General features: G+C 41.8%; 1 protein-coding gene across 5 annotated transcripts in view; it reads left to right on the top strand.

Moving 5' to 3' along the window:
• The window catches only part of CLCN4 (chloride voltage-gated channel 4), an 86,999-nt gene that overhangs the window by 10,243 nt on the left and 56,478 nt on the right, over positions 1-20,278 (top strand). For 2 of the 5 annotated variants that reach the window (XM_040338133.1, XM_040338134.1), the window contains 3 exons: positions 3,954-4,165; positions 11,834-11,985; positions 14,906-15,005. In XM_040338133.1, coding sequence (XP_040194067.1) covers positions 4,108-4,165; positions 11,834-11,985; positions 14,906-15,005 — 310 coding nt within the window. In that variant the 5' untranslated portion in view covers positions 3,954-4,107. Of the gene's footprint in view, positions 1-3,953; positions 4,166-4,254; positions 4,291-11,833; positions 11,986-14,905; positions 15,006-20,278 lie in introns of those variants that run through there. The other 3 variants (XM_040338135.1, XM_040338137.1, XM_040338136.1) reach the window with 3 other exon arrangements.

Below are 20,278 nucleotides of genomic sequence, written 5' to 3'. Positions count from 1 at the left end.
AGCCATGTGAAACTCTGATCTTTGGTCCATTCCCACTGCCGTCTACAGTGACTTTTAGTCACCTCTGGCAATTCGAATCATATAGGTGACAGCTTTCTGGGTTTTGCTGGTACACAAGGCCTTGCCTCATACCCTGAGCTTGGTCCCATTACTGGCACACAGTCAAGAAATGTCTGTTTCTAGGATACAGATGGGACCGTCTTATTGCAAATGGGGGGCCTTAGCTTGCACTCGCCTAATGGTTCACAGGAAATTTGCTCTGTACCTTTGAAAGATACTATGATCTGGAATCCTGTTACCTTATGATAATAGGGTTTACTATATCATTGGAATCATTGTCAACTGGTGTCTCTTCTACAGTCACCAGATTTTGTGACCACATTCACCCAATTCCTCACTGTTTCTGGCTGCAGAGACACTAAAGGGGAGGTTTACTAACTCACACAGAATTTGGTTCAGCTGTGAAAAGTAGCCAATCAGCTTCCTTCTTCAGCTTGCTCAATTAGGTTTTGACAATGAGCATGTCAAATTGCTGGTTATTGCCGGTAACGGTACCGTCGGAATCGGTGCAACTCCGGCTTTGCGGCGCAGCACCGATTCCCCACTACTTTTGGCGACTTTGGGGGTGATTTCAATAGACATCTGTGCAGGAACCCACACAGATGTCTCTGAAATCGCTCCTAAAGTCAGACTGAATTGCAAGTTTCAAATCGTGCAAGTTCAGCTTAAAACCTAGAAGCCAATTGGTTACCATGCACAGCTGCACAAGATTCTGCATGCACTAGTTTTAGTAAATATTCCCCTAAGTCTCATGCCTTTCCCATCAGAGTCTATTGCTGATCCTTTCTCAGCCTTGGAGGCAGCCATCGGTCAGTGACCATTTCTTACTTTCATTCAGGGTTACTTCCCTTAAGTCTCTCCCTGGTGGGACTATTTTTGAGGAATCACAATTTCCTGCTATTGACCTAAGGTTTAAAAGAGACCATTTGGAAGCGTAATGATATGGTACCTTCTGCTCTACCTCTAGGGCAGTGGTTCTCAACCTGGGGGCCAGGACCCCCTCGGGGGGTCGAATGATAATTTGCAAGGGGTCACCGAATCCTGGGCTGTTCTTGAAGCCCGCACCACTCTCCCTGCTTTTTGCAGCCACCCAGCAGGGCTGTCCCTGGAGCCTGTGGCCCGCCCAGCTGGGGTGTTCATGGAGACTGTGGCTGCCCTCTTAGCAGCTGCCCATTCAGTTCACGGCATTGCTGGGGAGCAGAGACTAGAGGTCAGCTGACTGGTGAGGAATGTGAAGTGGGAGGGGCTGGAGGAAACCCTATCTCCTGATTTTGGCATAAGTGTCACTGCTACGAGAACAAAAAATACAGCGCACAGAGGTTAGGTAGATGTCACTTTAAAGTCTATCAATATTTTAGACTATAAAGTGACATCTACATAACCTCTGTGCGCTGTATTTTTTGTTTTTGTTTATTGCCCATGTCTCCTAGTGGTTGACAGCTGCACGGAAGGTATTTTTGTATTACTTTTTACAACACAGAACACTTTGTTTCACCGTTCTCATGGTGTAGCGCTACCAGTGGGATTTTCTTGTATCACTGCTACGAGACACCACAAAGTTGGAGACACAGTGAAGCCAGAGACACAGTGAGTAACACACCTGTGATTATAGTTGCCTTTAAAAGTTCGCACTACAGTTCTCAGATCAGAAGATGACCTTGACCAGGAGCACCTAATCAACTCATCCCATTCCCCCCACCACCCCACCAAGGAGTAAGAGAAGGAATAAAAATAAAGAATACATGGAAGGGAGAGAAAAAGAGGAGGAGAAAGGAAGAAAAAGGGAGAGAAAGAACAAGAAAGACAGCTAGAGAGAGATATGGTGGAAAAAAACAAGAAATTAGGATAGAAAGATAAAAGGGAAAGAAAGGAGAACAAAGAGTGGCACATCCTAAAATGTACCATAAGGGGTTTTAATACTGTATGAGTGGAAGAGACTCAGGGAACGGTAAATGTCTGTGGGTTAGGGGCGCAAATTACTTGTCTTGCCTTGGGTGCTGACAACCCATGCTACAAAAATTATTTTACTGTCAGGGGTCCCCACAACTTGGGAAATGTTATCAAGGGGTCACGGCACTAAAAGGTTGAGAACCACTACTCTAGGGGATCTGCTGTTGTCCCCAGTCTCAGGTCTCAGGTCTTTCCAATTGCAAAGACCTTCCTTTTACACCCACTTGTGGATGAACCTGCATTTGCTGGATTTTGTTTAGTTTTGGAAAAGTTTTGCTAAAGAGTGGTGTACACCCACTGTGGATCTGCTAGTGAGCAACCTTAACAGGGAAACCACTAGGACAGTAGAGTGATTCCTCCTCACATTCAAAGATTATATTGAACAACAGATAGAATTCAATTTTAAAACCTGGTTCCTGATGTTGGGCCCGGCCCTTTGCTGTATTCTGGCTGCAAATTCCCTTGCAAGGGATCTCTCTGCTGTGGCAGTGGATCCTTACCTAAGTGGGCATGGGGGGTACATGCCTGAAACTTTACACTTCTTCTGTGATGGCCATATTGTCTTGTCTCCTGTATAGGAGTGTTGTCCATACAAATGGCAGAATAAAGTACTGGGATGCAGACATTGCAACTAAGGAGTGCCTGACCCTGTCTGGTCTTTGAGGGATGATGCATCTTTGGACCTACCTTTGACACTATATTAAGGATAACACAGAAGATTTAGGGAAAGTTTACCCCTCCATTTTTTCCTTCTGCTATTTTTGGAGTAGGCATGCTCAGGTATCCAAGCCTGGTTCTCCAGCCACCCACATGGTATCCATCAGTTCTACCATCCCTGTTCTTTCTCAGAGTGACCCTCTGATCTTTGTGGTCAGTCAGGACATATGCTTACTAATGACCACATTTATTGGGTTCTAACTGTCTAGTTTTGCCCCATGCATCTCAATTTTTCTCCAGGGTGGTTGCCCCAGTATTTTCCCTAATGACCTCTCATGGCACCCACATCAGATGACCTCTTGTGGAGAGAAAGATCAACAAGGACCCTTGTGAGCTATGTCTTTCTGATGGTCTAATCGTCTCCAAGATCCAAGTGGATCTTGTATCAGAAAACAGTGCTGGAATCTTTTCATCACCTACAGGAGTTACCTGTCAACCAGCCTCTTCAAGGCACCTTCTATACCCCAGTCTCCTTTCAAACTACCTTACATCCTTCTTCCATTGTTATGGATCAAGATACTTCCACAGACTAAGCTTCAGCCTCTGAGGTACAGGAAGTGCCTAAACTAGTGAATTAGTCTTCTAAGGTTGGTGAATTTTTCAATTCCCACTTTCTAGAATGTCCTGTCATTGGAAAACTTTTGTCTTCTGATGTACATGCTGGAGTCTCAGAACAGGTGATTCTTCCTACATTGTGAGAACATTCCCTGAATGATCTGTTGGTACAGGTACCTTTGGACAACTTCATTGTGCTGGCATGCATCTACCATTCTTGATGTGGCAGCCTAATGACTCTTTGAAACCCCAGAAGGAGTTGGGCAGGATATCTCAGCATCATTTTTCCCTTAGGCCGGCCATAGACGGTTCGAATCTCTGGCGGCTCAGGGGAGACTGGCTGAGATTCGGCAGGCTGACTTATGAAGTTGATCGATCAACCAATCTGCCGGATTTTACATGTGATTATCGATAGTGACTGGTATAGCCACTAGCAATAATCGCTGCCTTCTACTGGCGGGGAATGCAATAGCTTGGTGGGTGGGATTCCCCTGTCAACTGTCTGTGTTGATGGGGAAATTAAGCAAATTTGGGTTGCAGGAAACAAATTCACTCGATGTATGGCCTGCATTAGGCTTCGCCCAGGGGTGTCGTCACATTGCTGATGGATATGTGTTTAGTTTGACCCTCAGCTCTATCAGGTTTGTAACCATTCTGACTGTCTTTTGCAGGCCATACACTGAGCAAATTTCTTTCCTGCAAAGCCGTTCCCGCCAGGAGAAGACAGTGATTGCTACATTCAGCCTGCCCATACACGGTTCGAATCTCGACCGGTTCCTGCGGTAAGGACCTCTACCTTTTGTGCTCTGCCTTCTCTTGTGTGGGATGTCTTCTACTTTGCCTGGTTATGCTGACCTCATGGAAATGAGCCTTGGTTCTCCAGGTGTGTAACATTATATATAAAAAAGTGGTATGATATCATGGGTATTTCCTTGAATCAGTGACAAATCCGTTTTTCTGATTTTCTGCCAGTCGGGGACATGGGGAACTAAAAATGCCAGCAGAGAGGTAAGTGTTTGTGTATGGAAGGGTATATCTATGTTGTATACAGTGGGGTTGATTTACTAAAACTGTAGAGTGCAAAATCTGGTGCAGCTCTGCATAGAAACCAATCAACTTCCAGTTTTTTTTGTCAAAGGTTGATTGAACAAAGTGAAGTTAGAAGCTGATTGACTACCATGCACAGCTGCACCAGATTTTGCACTCCTCAGTTTTAGTAAAACAAGCCCAGTGTGTATGTATGTTGTATGCAGTGTAAATGTATGGCATATGCAGGTGTATGCAGTGTGCATGAAGGTGTATTGTTCTCCTTTACCGAACTGAAAGTGTGACCTAACTGATGCAGTTGTGGTGGCCCTAACTTACAATATCAGTAGCTTGGCAGATAGAGTCTCACTCCAAAGACATCTTGCATATCGTAAAAAACTTTAATCCAAAAACTTGTGCTAAAAGTAAAAATTCGAGCTCACAGCATAACTTGGGGAATATCAAAAATGTGTAGGGATCTCTTGGCTGCACACGACCTCTTAAGAACCAGATTGTATGCAAAATTGGTATCTGCACAGCCAGATAGATTTTGGGTGAGTCCCGCTAGTGGTGGCCTGTAGTATTGACGGCTGTAACAACTATCACCTCTGTTTTTTTTTCTTCACAAAGCAAGATCTCCCATTCCTCCTTTAGCAAACAATGATCTTGTTCCAGTTAGCAAATTTCAATCAATGTGAGTCTTTGCATCTGGTGACAGAGGTGAGTGATTAGAGTCTGCATGTTGTTACCTGTGTCTGGATCGGGTAACTTTGTGTTCTTGCAACAATCTGTCAGCATGCTGGTTAGTTTCTGAGGATGTCGTGATGGCGATACCTCACAGATTAATCTGTCCCTTTTGTTCCGGTACCTTTGGTACCCTATCTGTGACACTCAAGGTTGACTAAATAACCACCATTACACTCCTTAGAGGTTCTTCTGACCTAAGACATCCCCAGGGTTCTTCCTTGTTAAGCTATCACATGTTGAGTTAAATGTCTACCCTGACAGTTCTATGAACTTCTTCTGCCTTTGATCTGTATGCGATTAGGTGAGTTCCGCCTTAATAGGACCTACCTAGAGTGGTTCTGATCTTCCTTTTAACAGGACATCATCCTTAGATGCTCTGTCCAGTGCCAGTTATTTTAGGGAACCTTTCTCCCTTTTGACCATGGTTCAGGTTGTGAGTCTTTCCCTGGATGGAAATTATTGTTCACTCCACCTGGTGATTTCCCTCCCATGCCGGGACATTCCTTAGTGGTTATAGTACCATTTACATAGATACATTGGGTATCAGGTGTAGTCCCCATGTTTATTCCCCCAGCTTTTGTTAACAGGCTAATTGGGGGGGGGGGGGGTGTCCTCATCTGACACTTGACTCAGATGGACTACTTTTGGAAGTCCTTATGTTAAAGACTCTATTTGTCCCTCAATAGACATGAAATAAGGTGTTTGCAAAATCCTTTTATTGAAATCCATTGGACACAGGTTCCACCCCTAAATGTTTTTGGTCAGGTTCCATCCCTCTTGGTAGTGCTTGATACAATATTGAGGCATGCTGGTTATAAGAGGAGTTATCCTTGTTACCCTAATAAGATATCATACTTAGAAGTAATGATATAATTGCCCCTGTATCAGTAATAGCAGTAGTGTCCCCGTTGCAGATCTGATGGTTTAATCTAATAAGGTGTAGTGGGTAACAATAGGTTCCTTATAATGAAGAAGGCTAAAAATGTCTAAGTACAGTGTTCAAAACAGGTTCAGTAAAGTAATCCTAAGGTAAAGACGTCTGTGCAAAGTGTCCCAGTGAAACCGTGACAAAGGGTGCATAAAGGTTGGGCGACTGCCCTCGCACCAGCGACCGGACCAATGTCTTCAAAACAGTATCTTGTGTAGCGACGCTAATGCAGCAGATCCGCTGTCTTGATCTCCCAATGTAAAGTTTGGTACACAGACTGGCGAGCGACTGGAGTGGTGCTGGAGGGATGTCAGATGACAAGCAATGGAGCTAGGCCCCTCTCATCGGGGCTAGAATGTGTTACACTGCGTAGTAGGCTGCAACCCTGCTCACCAGCGAGGAGAGTTTTGTTTTACGTCAGGCCCAGGAGGAAGAGAGCTCCGCACAGACTTTTTCTTCTATAGCTACTCTGTGCAATCTCCTTATTGTAGCAAAGATCCCCGTTATTAGTATATGTAGTCCAGGCGCATGATCATGTGAAGCAATTGTCAGTTTGTGGAAATACTTGCCCTAACACTGAGCACTAGAGGGACATTCCATGCATGGAAATCCCAGAGGATCACTGTAATTTACGGTTGTAGTCCATATTGCTGCATATATATATATATATATATATATATATATATATATATATATATATATATATATATATATATATATATATATATATATATATATATCTATATATATAAAACTCAACGTGTGTGTGTATGTATGTATGTATGTATGTTCCAGCATCACGTCCAAACGGCTAAAGATATTAACATGAAACTTGGCACACATGTTACTTATATGTCAGCAACAAACATAGGATAGGTGGTTTAACCCTTATCCACCCCCATTTGCCATGGTCGGGGTTTTCCTTTAAAGTCCCATTCAACTCTATGGGAAATACATGTTACTTCATAACTTCCAAACGCCTGTAGATATTTCGATAACACTTGGTCACATGTTACTTATATGTCCACTTAAACTATAGGATAGTTAATTTATCCCTTAACTACCCCCATTTGTGAGGGTCTGGGTTTTTGTTTAAAGTCCCATGCAAATCAATGGGAAATGTATGTTCCCACATAACTTCTGTACGCCTGGAGATATTTCAATAATACCTGGTACACATATTACTTATATGCCAAATAAAAATATATGACAGTTAAATTAACCCTTACCTACACCCTTATATAAAAGATGGGTATATTTATATTACTATGATTTTCCTCCCCAAAAGGTTAGGATAGGAAGACCGGGCAACGCCGGGTATTCAGCTAGTTATATATACAAAAGGTCTGCTTTATAGTTTTTGCCTTTCTTTATATACAACAGCACACCTTTCATTAAAGGAGTTGTAAATAAAACATTTTTTTTTTGCTGAAATGACTGTTTACAGGGTATAGAGACAAAATAGTTAACTGATTCCTTTTAAAAACGATTAAAAATAGATAAAAACCAATCATATAATGTGCCTCTAGTATATATATATGGAGTTGTTTTTAAATGTGTAATAGCTTTTCTACTTTTCTAGTAAGAAAAATGTACCACCAAAATAAGTCCATACATCTAGTAGAATTCTCTTGAACATTGTTTGGAACTTTGTTCATACAAAAGTGTATTTGGCCTCATTATTACTAATTATTTATACAGAGCTGACATATTCCTTTGTGTTTTAAATAGAGCAGTGTCCCAGACTCCCAGATGACCTTAAAATCCATTATCCTCACACATTAGGGAGCACATGTGCAAACATTCTAAGGTGAGCCTTAACAGAAGGCAATTAACCTGTTTGTGGCCTGTGAGGAAAGCCGAGCACCTGTGGTAAACATCACAAACACAGGTGGGACATAGAAATCCTATCCAGATAAGGCCAGGGTTGGAACAGAGCCCAGGACCCCATGACCACCATGTTCATAGCAGCTGGTCTTAATGAGCCCTCAGTGGGCTTTAATGTCACATATACACTGCTAGCAATTGCAACTGTTATCTGCAAGTCTTAAAAGGTAAAGCAGTGCAACATTGCTAAGGCCAATTGGAAGTAACTATTGAAAAACTGTCCTGTATCTGACCCCCTATGACCTGACTTTGGGATTTCTGTGGGAGTTAATAGCGGAGTTCCAGCATTTTTATGTTTATTAAAAGTCAGCAGCTACAAAAAGTGTAGCTGCTGACTTTTAATAAAGAGACACTTACCTGCTCCACGGTCCAGCGATGCGTTGCTCCTCTCCCCCCCTCTCCGCCGGCGCCTCCATTCAGACTGTGGGCAATTGGAGGCCGGGCACACACTGTGAATGCGTGAGCCGCGCTGTGCCCTCAGAGAGGGCAGGCGATCTCCTGGGACCTGTCAGAAACTAACAAATAGTGTTTTTTAAATTCTCTTTTTTTGTTTTGTTTATATAGCAAAAAATAAAAAACCCAGTGGTGATTAAATGCCACCAAATGAAAAATCATTTTTTTTTCTTTTTTAAAGATACTCTTTATTAAGTATTTTGAGGTTAAGGTACAAAACAAAGCCTATTGGACATACCCAGGCTTATAAGGTAAAACAAGAATGCATAAAACAAAAACAAAGAACAAAAATATCAACTATTCACTTGGCAGCCAAGATGTTGGATATGAATACAGATCATTGGTATAGACATAAACAAAAAGGCACCACCTAATCTGCTCTACCCTACAGATGCCCTCAATAGGTCAGTAGAAAGAAATCAGAGAGGGGGAAAGAAAGATCTTTTTAAAAAACATATATTTGGATACGTTAAAAGAGAGGAATACAAGGGGCTTTTCATGGACTTTAAAGGCACAGTAATGAACCAAGGATTTTTCAAAAAAGTATAAAAAGTTTTATTAATACAATTAGCATAAAAGGATAGTTCACAGAGAACTTAATATAGCAAAATACTTGAACAGCATTCTAACAACAAACAGAGAACATAAAGATAGTAGAGCAGAACATAGATACAACCCTTCAGAAGCGAACAACAATCAGGTTGTTCGTGCATAATGTAGCCTTAAAGGGTTAGTTGACCGCTATACTTGATGTATGAATGTTGAAGCGAAAACTGAGTTGACTTGACATGTTTCGTGTATCATTGCGCTTCTTCAAAAGTATGCTATATAGAAAGGAAAAAGGTTTATAGGATATAATCATATAGATATTTATACAAGAAGTATAATTAATTGTATACATAAATATGCGGGCCAGACAAGCACGGGGTGAATTCTCAACGCAAGGGGGCACAATGGACCACTAGTGGGGGCACCCAAATCACACATGGCTACAGAGGCGCCAATATGAACACTATGGGGACGTGAGTATATTGTACAAAAATACACAATTAATGCATAGTTATTATAGAAATTAGTATAGATACAATATCTTATCCAGTAGAGGATAGCCATATTATGTAATATAGACCAGTATGTCAGGGTATTCATAATAGAAGCATCAGTAAAAATATTCACTAAAGATATGCTTAGTATTCAAGTCGCAAGAGCAGTAGATATCAGGGAATACCGTGTAGAGACAAATAGAGGTAGGACACGCCAGGGGTGTATAGGTGACCACTCATTCATATATAATGAAGAAGATAATAGACTTGCTAAAGTGTAGAATATTATCAGCGGGATCCTATAATGCAGGAATCGTTTAGATTAAATTAAAATGAATGAAATCCTTAGTGGTGCAATCAGCTAGGAGAGATGGTGTTGTAACTTACCTGGTAGTACTTAAAGGGGTGGTTCACCCTAAAAACTACTTTTTTTTATTACACTGGCCCCCCACATTACAATACGATTAAGGCTATTATTATTTTTTTGATGCTGTATATACCTTTGTACAGCATATTCACCCGTTGCGAGTCCCGCGGGAGTGGGCGTTAATCACATGTCTGTGATTGACATTTTGACCAAAAACGAGCTCCCCTCGTCGCATAAGCCGCGTCACGATTGGCGAAAGGAGGCGATGCGCATGCGCAGTATAGCGCCGACTCGCCGTTAGGCTCCTTTCGCCAACCGTGACGCGGCTTACGCGGCGGGGGGAGCTCGTTTTTGGTCAAAATGTCAATCACAGACATGTGAGGAACGCCCACTCCCGTGGGACTCGCAACGGGTGAATATGCTGTACAAAGGTATGTACAGCATCAAAAAAATAATAATAGCCTTAATCGTATTGTAATGTGGGGGGCCAGTGTAATAAAAAAAAGTAGTTTTTAGGGTGAACCACCCCTTTAATAAATACCAAACATAAAGACCAGGCTGGAAAAACGCCAAGATAGTTAGATTGGGATAATAAAGGATAGCCAAGTTAAATTGGGTCCTGGTATAGTATACAGGCAGCACATAGATAAACAGTGGGCGAATAATCCCCAATTGAACAGTAAGGAACCACTGTAGACAAAGAAAACATAAAGAAATAGATCAGCCACTAAACTATAGTATAAATGAATGAGCGGATGCGGAGACTGCTGTAAAGAAACTGACCTGTAATTAATGCCAGGCGGCGTGGAGTGCAACACAAAACAATATATTTGGATACAGTGTTGCTTGACTGAGTAATTGTCATTCAAAATATCACAGTGCTAAAAACTGAAAAATGGCCTGGACTGGAAGGGGGTGAAAGTATTGGGAATTGTGGAAGTGGGTAAATACATCAAGTGGGCGAAAAAGGTTCAGGTGGGCGTGGGCAGTATTTTCAACATGAAACAAAGATCAAGAACACGGGGACATGATCTTTAAACTAACAAGAGGAAAGTTCAAAACTAATCTTAGAAAGTATTATTTTAGTGAAAGAGTGGTTGGTGCTTGGAATAGACTTACAACAGAGGTAGTGAGTCAGTCAACAGTAAGCGGATTCAAACATTTTAGAGACAAACATAGATCAATAATAAGACAAAAAAGAAAAGAAAAAGAAAGTAAAAATAAAATATAAAATCATGAAAAAAAGGGGCAGACTTGATGGACTACTTGGTCTTTAGTTTCTGCCATCACTCTTCTATGTTTCAATGTCCAACCCCTCCTGTGTGTGGTAGTATAACCCAATTGTATGAATAACTAAATCCTGTGTTACTTAATAAACTTCAAGAGACAGATTTTATGGTATGTTAATCTGAAAAAACAGAGAAAAGAAACATGGAGTTACACATACTTGCTTGAAATCATAAATATCAAATATTTATGAGTAATAGTTCATAATAAAAAAGAATGAAAACATATACAAAAATTTTCGGCTCCCTTTTCTTTACCTTTTTTATTCTCATTTATTGCATAGCAAGTATTATGTTGTATTACGCATGCCTCTGCTTATCGTGCCACTGTTCTGTTGACTGGCCTCAGTTGCTGTAAGGAATGGCAGTACTATGACATCTGTAGCTTGTTTGACTCCTAGGCAGCCTAACCATCCTGTAGAAGAACGCAGACACAGGTATAAATGTGCCCAAATCTGCTGTAATGTCACATAAAGTAATGCTGCTGCATCACAGAGCCAGGCATGCGTTTAAGGTTAAACTGGAGGTCTGGAGGATAAAAATAACTTATTGCACTTATTTAACATTACGTATCTGAGATAACATCTGATGCTAATTACTGCAGTGCCAATATAACTTTTTTTTCCTTAGTCTTAAGTTTTCAATGAATCAACAAAATGTTTATAGGCTAGATTGTATGCAATTAATTAAAGATCAAAAGCTATATATTAACAAAATAATACCTTGTTATATATACACTGACAGTACAGCACAATCTGAAGAATGCATTGTTTATATAAACCGGTTTAATAATGTAAATGCTTTTTGATTGTAGAAGCCAATATGGTTAATACTGGAGAGATAAATGGTTCCAGCAACCTGATGGACTTCCTTGATGAGCCAGTTCCAGATGTTGGGACATATGAGGACTTCCATACTATTGACTGGTTAAGGGAGAAGTCACGGGACACAGACAGGCATAGAAAAGTAAGAGAACCAATTCTTCATATCTGACTGTATGGCTCTGCACTGAAAACTGATAATCATGCTACACCATTACAAGAGCAATCAAATTAGACAGAAGAATCATAGTAAAAGAAAATGACCAGTTGATAATGGAATTGATTGTAATGTTGAGCTTAAGAAAATGTGCCCTTTAGGTGGACCCTAGACAATTTAAGATGCATTTGTGTAATCACCTTATTGGAACCCAGTCTTATGCCCTGTACACACGACTGGTTTTCCTGACATGCCAAAACCCAACGTTTTTCCCGATGTGATTTCTCTCAAGCCTGCTTTGCATACACACGTTCAGTCAAAAAAACGCTCGACCAAAGCGCGGTGACGTCCAACACGTACAACGGCACTATAAAGGGGACGTTCCATTCAAATGGCACCACCCTTTGGGCTGCTTTTGCTGATTTTGTGTTAGTAAAAGTTTGGTGAGAGACGATTCGCGCTTTTCAGTCTTCGTGCTTTTCAGTCCGTTACATAGTGACGAATGTGATATCTCCATTACGAATGCTAGTTTTACCAGAACGAGCGCTCCCATCTCAGGCCCCGTACACACGACCGAGGAACTCGACGTGCCAAACACATCGAGTTCCTCGTCGAGTTCAGTGTGGAAGCCGCCGAGGAACTTGGCGGGCCGACTTTTCCCATTGACTAACGAGAAAATAGAGACATGTTCTCTTTTCGGCCCGACGAGTTCCTCGTCAGCTTCCTCGCTGAAAAGTGTACACACGACCGAGTTTCTCGCCAGAATCCAGCTCCGACCGAGTCTCTGGCTGAATTCTGCCAAGAAACTCGGTCGTGTGTACGGGGCCTTATACTTGATTATACTTGATTTTACCTCAGAAAAGCATACACACAAGCGGTTTTCGCGACAAGAAAAAGACTGACGGGAAACACGATGGGAAAAAATAGAGCAGGTTCCACTGCGGGCAGTTTTCTCATTGGGAAAACTGCTATGGAGTATACACACGACCGGTTTTCCCGACCAATCTAAAACATGGCAGTTTCTCGTCTGGAAAACCGATCGTGTGTACGAGGCATTAGACATAGGTTGGGATAAGAAGTCTACTGTGATAATGGGGGTTATTTATGAAAGGCAAATCCACTTTGCACTATAAGTGCACTTGAAATTGCACTGACAGTGCACTTGGAAGTACAGTCGCTGTTAATCTGAGGGGTAGATCTCAAATGAGGGGAGCAGGATTCTGGGAGGACGTCCCAGGGACGTCTTCCCAGAGTAACTCAACCGCGCTGTAGACGTCTTTTGTCTATAGCGCAGTCGGCAAGTGGTTAAGGGTAAGCTGCTGACACACCAAGTAGACAAATTGCAACAATGTGGAAACAAAAAAAGTGTAGCGCTAATCAAAATATATAAATGAATTAATAAATAAATACGTGAGAAATGAATAAATATGTAAAAACTTGATAAAGTGCTCAAATATTGATAGTGAACAATGTAAATAGAAATGTCCCCATAAGCACACTATGAAAGTCTATATGCAGGAAATTCAAAACAGGTGCAAAAACGCAAAGACTATCTGTCCTTAGAGTGATCAAACTTCGGTGTTGACAAAGTTCAAAATATGGTGACGACTTCAAACCATGCAGATCTGTGCAAGTGATGAAGTGAAGGGAACCACCCCACGGGTAAAAGACAGAGAGTCAGGGGCCTTGCAGTCTCATAGGGCAGTCAGAAAACTCCTCCTAAAATCTTTAATCAGTGCTTGGCTGGACATTGCTAGAAGTCACAAGACTGCTCCAACTACTGTTGAGAAAAGGTATTTAGCAGTTTATAGTTATTAAAATAATTGCATTTCCATGTTTTATGTGCTGTGGGAGACCAGATATAGTGAATGCAGGGACGTGGGTTTAGCAACACTTGAATTTTTCTTATTGGCCTAGGTGTGGTAAAAAGTGTTTTGCTATTTATCTTTTTGATAAGAGAGAAAAAAAAAAACCTTTTGGTTCTGCCAGTGTTATCTGTCCTTCCCAGTTCTCTCTGTGAACTACAAAACACCACCTCCTGTGATACTGAGATGACGAGAGGAGGAGGAGGTGTTCTCACACTGTTAGGCCTCGTACACATGACCGAGGAACTCGTCGTAAATGAAACATCGTTTTCCTTGACGAGTTCCTTGTTAGGCTTGTCGAGAAACTTGACAAGCTTTCTTTGCATACACACGGTCAAGACCAAATCTCGTTGTTCTCAAACGCAGTGATGTAAAACACGTACGAAGGCACTATAAAGGGGAAGTTTGATTCCACTGGCGCCACCCTTCTGAGCATGTGCGGGTTTCTAAGCATACACACGAACGTGTTTCTCGTCGAAAACCAGCCCGACGAGGAACCCGACGAGGAAAACGAGAACTTGTTCTCTTTTTTTCTCATCGAGTTCCTCGACAGTTTTCTCGATGAAAAACATATACACAACCGTTTTCCTCGGCAAAAAAGCTCTGCCACCAAGTTTGATGGATTCTGTCGAGGAAAACGGTTGTATGTACGAGCCTAAGTCCTAGGGTGACAACGCTGCTCCCCCATATATACTGTACAGTTAGTGAGTCTTGTCACTCCAGGACTAGAAGTGTGTTTTTGTCAGGATCACCAGGTGAAAATGAAGAAGAAAAAGGCATGGAAAAAAGAAAACCAATACAGCCACCACATCTAAGGACCGGTAAGCCACAAAACAAGGTATAGATACCTCATCTTATGTATTTAGGAGAAACACCTAGTGTTGGCCTTATCTTGGGGAAATGGTGGCAACTGTTGGGGAAATGGGTTCCAAAAGATCAGTAAGTTTGATTGGCTTCAGTTTGTTGGTAGAAATTTGAGTAATAACAGGATTGTATTTTCCCTGTTTTGTTTATTAATAATAATAATAATTACTTTTTTTTAGATCACACACAAAAGCAAGGAGTCTGTATGGGAATTCATCAAAGGACTTCTAGATGCTTGGTCAGGATGGGTTGTCATGCTCAAAATTGGACTCTTAGCAGGTAAGGTCAATGTTCATTGTATTGCATCTCACTACTTGGAGATACAGATGGAGTTCATAGAGCAGAATAACACACAAACAGATTTTCCGTCGGAAAGACCTTGGATGGATTTTTCCAACGGAATTCCGCTCAAGCTTGGCTTGCATACACACGGTCACACAAAAGTTCTCTGAACTTTCGACCGTCAAGAACGCGGTGATGTACAACACTACGATGAGCCGAGAAAAATTAAGCTCAATGCTTCCAAGCATTCGTCAAATTGTTTCTGAGCATGCGTCAGAATTTTGCACGTTGGAATTGCTGCAGACGATCGGAATTTTTTCCATCGGAAAATTTGAGAACCATCTCTCAATCTTTTTTTGGTGGAAATTCCGACAGCAAAAGTCAGATGGAACATACTAATGGTCGGAATTTCCCGTTCAAAGGCTCACATCAGACTTTTGCTGTCGGAATTTCCGATCGTGTGTACGGGGCATTACACTCCTGGGCACTTCTGCAAGAAATTAACCAGGGTTCCCTGCATCACACAGCACCCCCCTACATCCAGTACCCATTACTGCAAGCAACATGTATTTATGTACTATACCTTTCACTGGGACTATACTTCCACAACCCTCAACCCCTTATAATTCCCTTCCAGCACAACCATCTACTCATACATCTCCAAAGCAAAGCTGCATAGCTCCAGGTAGAGACACATGTTAACACTGAGTGGGATGATCTCATGGCACATGTGTGATGATGTCTTTGTCTATTATGGATGATATCTTTATCTATTATAGTATAATTCTGGTTGAAGGAATATGTATAGTGGCAGAATAGTGCTATATATTTACTTAAAGGCTAAATATAATATGTCTTTTGAGAACAGTTTAATGAATATTGTAGCATATAATATGTATTAAATGAAGGCTTTTTTTATTTTTTTTGTATCCTGAAAGAATTTCCGCTGTAAGTTACGGCGGCGTAGTGTAACTTTTGCGGCGTAAAGGGCGCGCAATTCAAATGTATGTGATGGGGGCGTGTTTTATGTTAATACGTCTTGACCTGACGTAAATGACGTTTTTTTTAACTGCGCATGCGCCGTCCGTGGGGGTATCCCAGTGCGCATGCTCGAAATTAACCCGCAACAAGCCAATGCTTACGACGTGAACGTCATTCTACGCAAAGCTGTATTCGCGTACGTCTTACGCAAACGACGTAAAAAAATTCAAAATTTGACACGGGAAAGACGGCCATACTTAACATTGAGTACGCCTCATATAGCAGGGGTAACTATACGCCGAAAAAAGCCTAACGGAAACGACATAAAAAAATACGCCGGCCGGACGTACGTTCGTGGATCGCCATATCTAGCTAATTTGCATACTCGACGCGGAATTCAACGGAAACGCCACCTAGCGGCCAGCGTAAATATGCACCTACGATCCGATGGCGTACTAAGACGTACGCCAGTCGGATCGAGCCCAGATTCAGTCGTATCTTGTTTTGTGGATACAAAACAAAGATACGACGGGGCATTTTAAAAATTACGTGGCGTATCCATAGATACGCCGGCGTAATTCGTTTGTGGATCTGGCCCACACTGTATATATAAGCAATTCAATTCTGAACAATAACATTAACATAAACTGCCTCTAGATGTCACTGTTTCTCCTATTTATAGCACAAACAACACATTTCACTGTCTTCAATAATGTCTAGGGCATTCTTTCTCACTATTTCTAACACGGAGGAACCCTTGATATAACTTTTAGGTCTCAATGAATCTCTGTTGTTAACTGATTTATCTACAGCTCAGGGTATATTAGCGCGGACATTACGTTGAGGTATAAGATTAAATAAAAGAGCAAAAGATGTGGTTTGGTTTGTGTATTTGACACTCAGGGCTGCTCTGTACAACAAAATTATTTTTGGTATTAAAGTATAACTAAAGCCAAAACCTTTTTATTCGTTATGGATGAAGTGGAAAAGGAATTAGAACACCTGTCAGGTTTTATCGCTATCTGTTCCCCTCATTAGGGATATTTACTCTCTCTATTTGTTCTGTTTACCATTATCATTGAAAGTGAACGTAAAAGAAAAATCCCAAATTTAGGGTTGTCCCCCCAGAAAAGTAATACAGGAGAAATCGTCCAATTGACACACTAGTTCTGGTGGTCCCCAAGAGATTCCCTTAATTTTCAGGGATTTCCTTTCACTTTCTGTTTTGGCTATGGGAAAGGAAGTGAAGGTAAATCTTCTCAATGGGGCAAAGATAGAAAAAAAAAAAAATAACCCTCCCTTACGCTATCCAAAATATTGAAATAATGTCCAGAAAAGAAGTGCAGAGAGTAAATATTGTAGGGTTCACCTGCATTGGTGGTTAATAGAGAATTGGCACCCTATATTGTTGATCGGTGAAAACAACCCATCTACATTTCTGGACAGTTGGAGAAGGACCACCTGGTGAGGCAGAAATTGCTCAGTGCTTTATGACCCTCTAGCAACCTGTAGATGACCCCTGGTTGAGAAGGGCTGGCCTATATGCTCAATTCAATGAGCATCGGTTGCATTGCTGAAAGTAATGATTGTTGGCCAATTAGTTAGTTTAATGAACTGATAAATAGTATTTGAATGCAAAACTAAAGTTGTAAGAATCCATCGCTGGAGCACAAATAATATTTATTTTTTCGTTTTGGGTTGATATGCTGAAGCTGATATTTTCCAAGTCGATAGTCTAAAACAGGGATCCTCAAACTACGGCCCTCCAGCTGTTGCGGAACTACACATCCCATGAGGCTTTGTAAAACTTTGACATTCACAGACATGACTGTTTATAGACCCATGGTCTAAAAGATTGAAAATTAATCATAATCCATTTATCTGTGTCCCATATGGCCCAAGGGCATGTTTATGATTGGGTTTTGCAAGATTTATTTATTTATTACAGTACTTTATTTAGTACTTATAAAGCGTCCTCAGTTTAATAGTCAATCTAACACTGGCACTGCTTATTTTTCACATCCTGTTTACACACAAAGCAGTGTGCATTGTGGATTACTATACATAATTATGCTGTTCCCCAAACCCTAATGCTGGGTTCACACCAGGGCTGCCATCAGGGGGGTACAGGCAGTACACCTGTAAGGGGCCCGGTGGCCCCCAGGGGCCCGGGTGGCATCCAAATTTTATTTATATATATATATATATATCATTTTTTTTTAAATAATTGTTTTTCTTTAGCCCCCAAAGCCCCCCGACCTCTAAGGGGCTCGGTGGTCCCCAGGGGCCCGGATGGCATCCCCCTATTTTTTCTTCAGCCCTTAAAGCCCCCCCGACCTCTAAGGGGCCCGTGGTCCCCAGGCGCCCAGATGGCATCCCCCTTTTTTTAAATGTATTTGTTTTATTTTTATTTTTTTCGTCAGCCCCAAAAGCCCCCCCCCCCCCCGACTTCTAAAGCCGTGTACACGCAATCGGTTAAAAATAGAACATGTTTTAAATTTTTCCTATGGATAAAAAAACGATAGAAAAATCCGATCGTCTGTGTGGAACTCCATCAGATAAAAATACACGCATGCTCAGAATCAAGTCGAAGCATTGAACTTCATTTTTTTCGGCTCGTCGTAGTGTTTTACGTCACCGCGTTTTGGCACGGACGGATTTTTGACTGATGGTGTGTAGGCAAGACTGATGAAAGTTAGCTTCATCGGATATCCGACGAAAAAATCCATCGGATTAGATTCCATCAGATATCCAATCGTGTATACAGGGCTTAACGGGCCTGGTGGTCCCCAGGGCCCTGGATGGCATCCCCCTTTTTAAAATAAATAAATAAACTTTTCAAACAATGGGCCACTTTATTGTCCTTCAGACTTTAGGAGGGCTGGATTGTTGTCAGCAGGGGCAGAACATGTCCTGGGCCCAGCATCAGTGAGAATAAATATGGCCTCAGGGTTGGTGGTCAATAGGAGAAGGAGTATTCCCCCTATTAGTAAGGAATAGTATCCCATTATTGGTATCGGTGGAAGATATAGTGCCCCATTGTTGCTGTAAGTTGTAGGAATAGTGCTCATATCAGTGGAAGGAAATGTGCCCCAAGGGCCGGATAAATGCTATCAAAGGGCCACATCTGGCCCTCGGGCCACAGTTTTGGAGACCCCTGACTTAGACGATGGCTGGCCACTGGGGTCACCAAGCCTACTGTAGACATGAGAATGTCTCCTGTTCTAGCTTATGATCACATCAGAGGCCTACCCCAGGGTGGATTCTTCTGGGCTAGGCTAGGCACTTTGGTTAGGGTCACTGCCTTACACATGGGTTGCCTTGAACAAATGACTGAACTCTAGTTAACGCTCTTGATGTAATTATACACCACTACAGTCATTGATGCATTTAGGAAGTACACGCAAAGCTCTCTCCACCTGTTCAGCATATCACCACTACCTCACTCTCAGCAATGGTATTGAGCCCCGCCATGCACCTAACGCTGATTCCATACATGCACTTCACAGAGAGAGTGCTGACAACAATCACCAATACCTCACTCTCAGCACCGGCATGGAGCCCCGCCATGCACCTAGCATTGACTCCATGCGTGCACTTCACTTAGAGAGTGTTGACAACAACTCCTCCTGCAAGAGGCTACCCCACCTGTCACATGCTTACAACAGGCTGCTGGAGAGAACTTTGTTACCATTGGTAACCTCTTGTAACTTCACACTGTATTAACACTTGTACCATTATTGTCATACCCCAATGTGCTTAGCTGATCCAAACTGTAGACTATATGAGCCGGTTACTTGCATTACACCCCTTGAGTAACTTTAGACCAGGCAAAGAAAAAGTTTCAAAAGCTTTACTGGAAAACCTGGTCATTCCAAATAACATTAGCAACAGTCTTGTTCTAACATCCCTAGTTCCCTAACTCAGGCTTGTGGCTTCCCCAGCATACCTTGACAAGAAAGAGTCCATGATGGCAGTATCCAGGATTGCCATCTGCAGCAGTTCCACCAAGCTTTAGAAGGATCCTTAGGGCAGATGTGCATTAGTTGTCACTCTGGACTCTGCATATTCAGCAGGCCAATAAAACAGAGTCTGGCAACAGTAAGAGCAGCAACTGTAGACTTTCAATACCCAAATCAGATTTTACACAGCACAGGACCACTTGGTCAGACCCAAGAAAGCCTGCCAAGAAAAAAACAGGAAGCATAGTTAACACTAAAGCCCCATACACACGATCAGACCTTTGTCCGACCAAACTCATATCGGAATTCCGACGGAATTCCATCGGA

The sequence above is a fragment of the Rana temporaria genome, chromosome 2 (genome assembly GCF_905171775.1).
Source record: "Rana temporaria chromosome 2, aRanTem1.1, whole genome shotgun sequence".
NCBI lineage: Eukaryota > Metazoa > Chordata > Amphibia > Anura > Ranidae > Rana > Rana temporaria.
The sequence above is the reverse complement of the archived record's forward strand: the minus strand, read 5'-3'. Positions and strand labels throughout refer to the sequence as shown.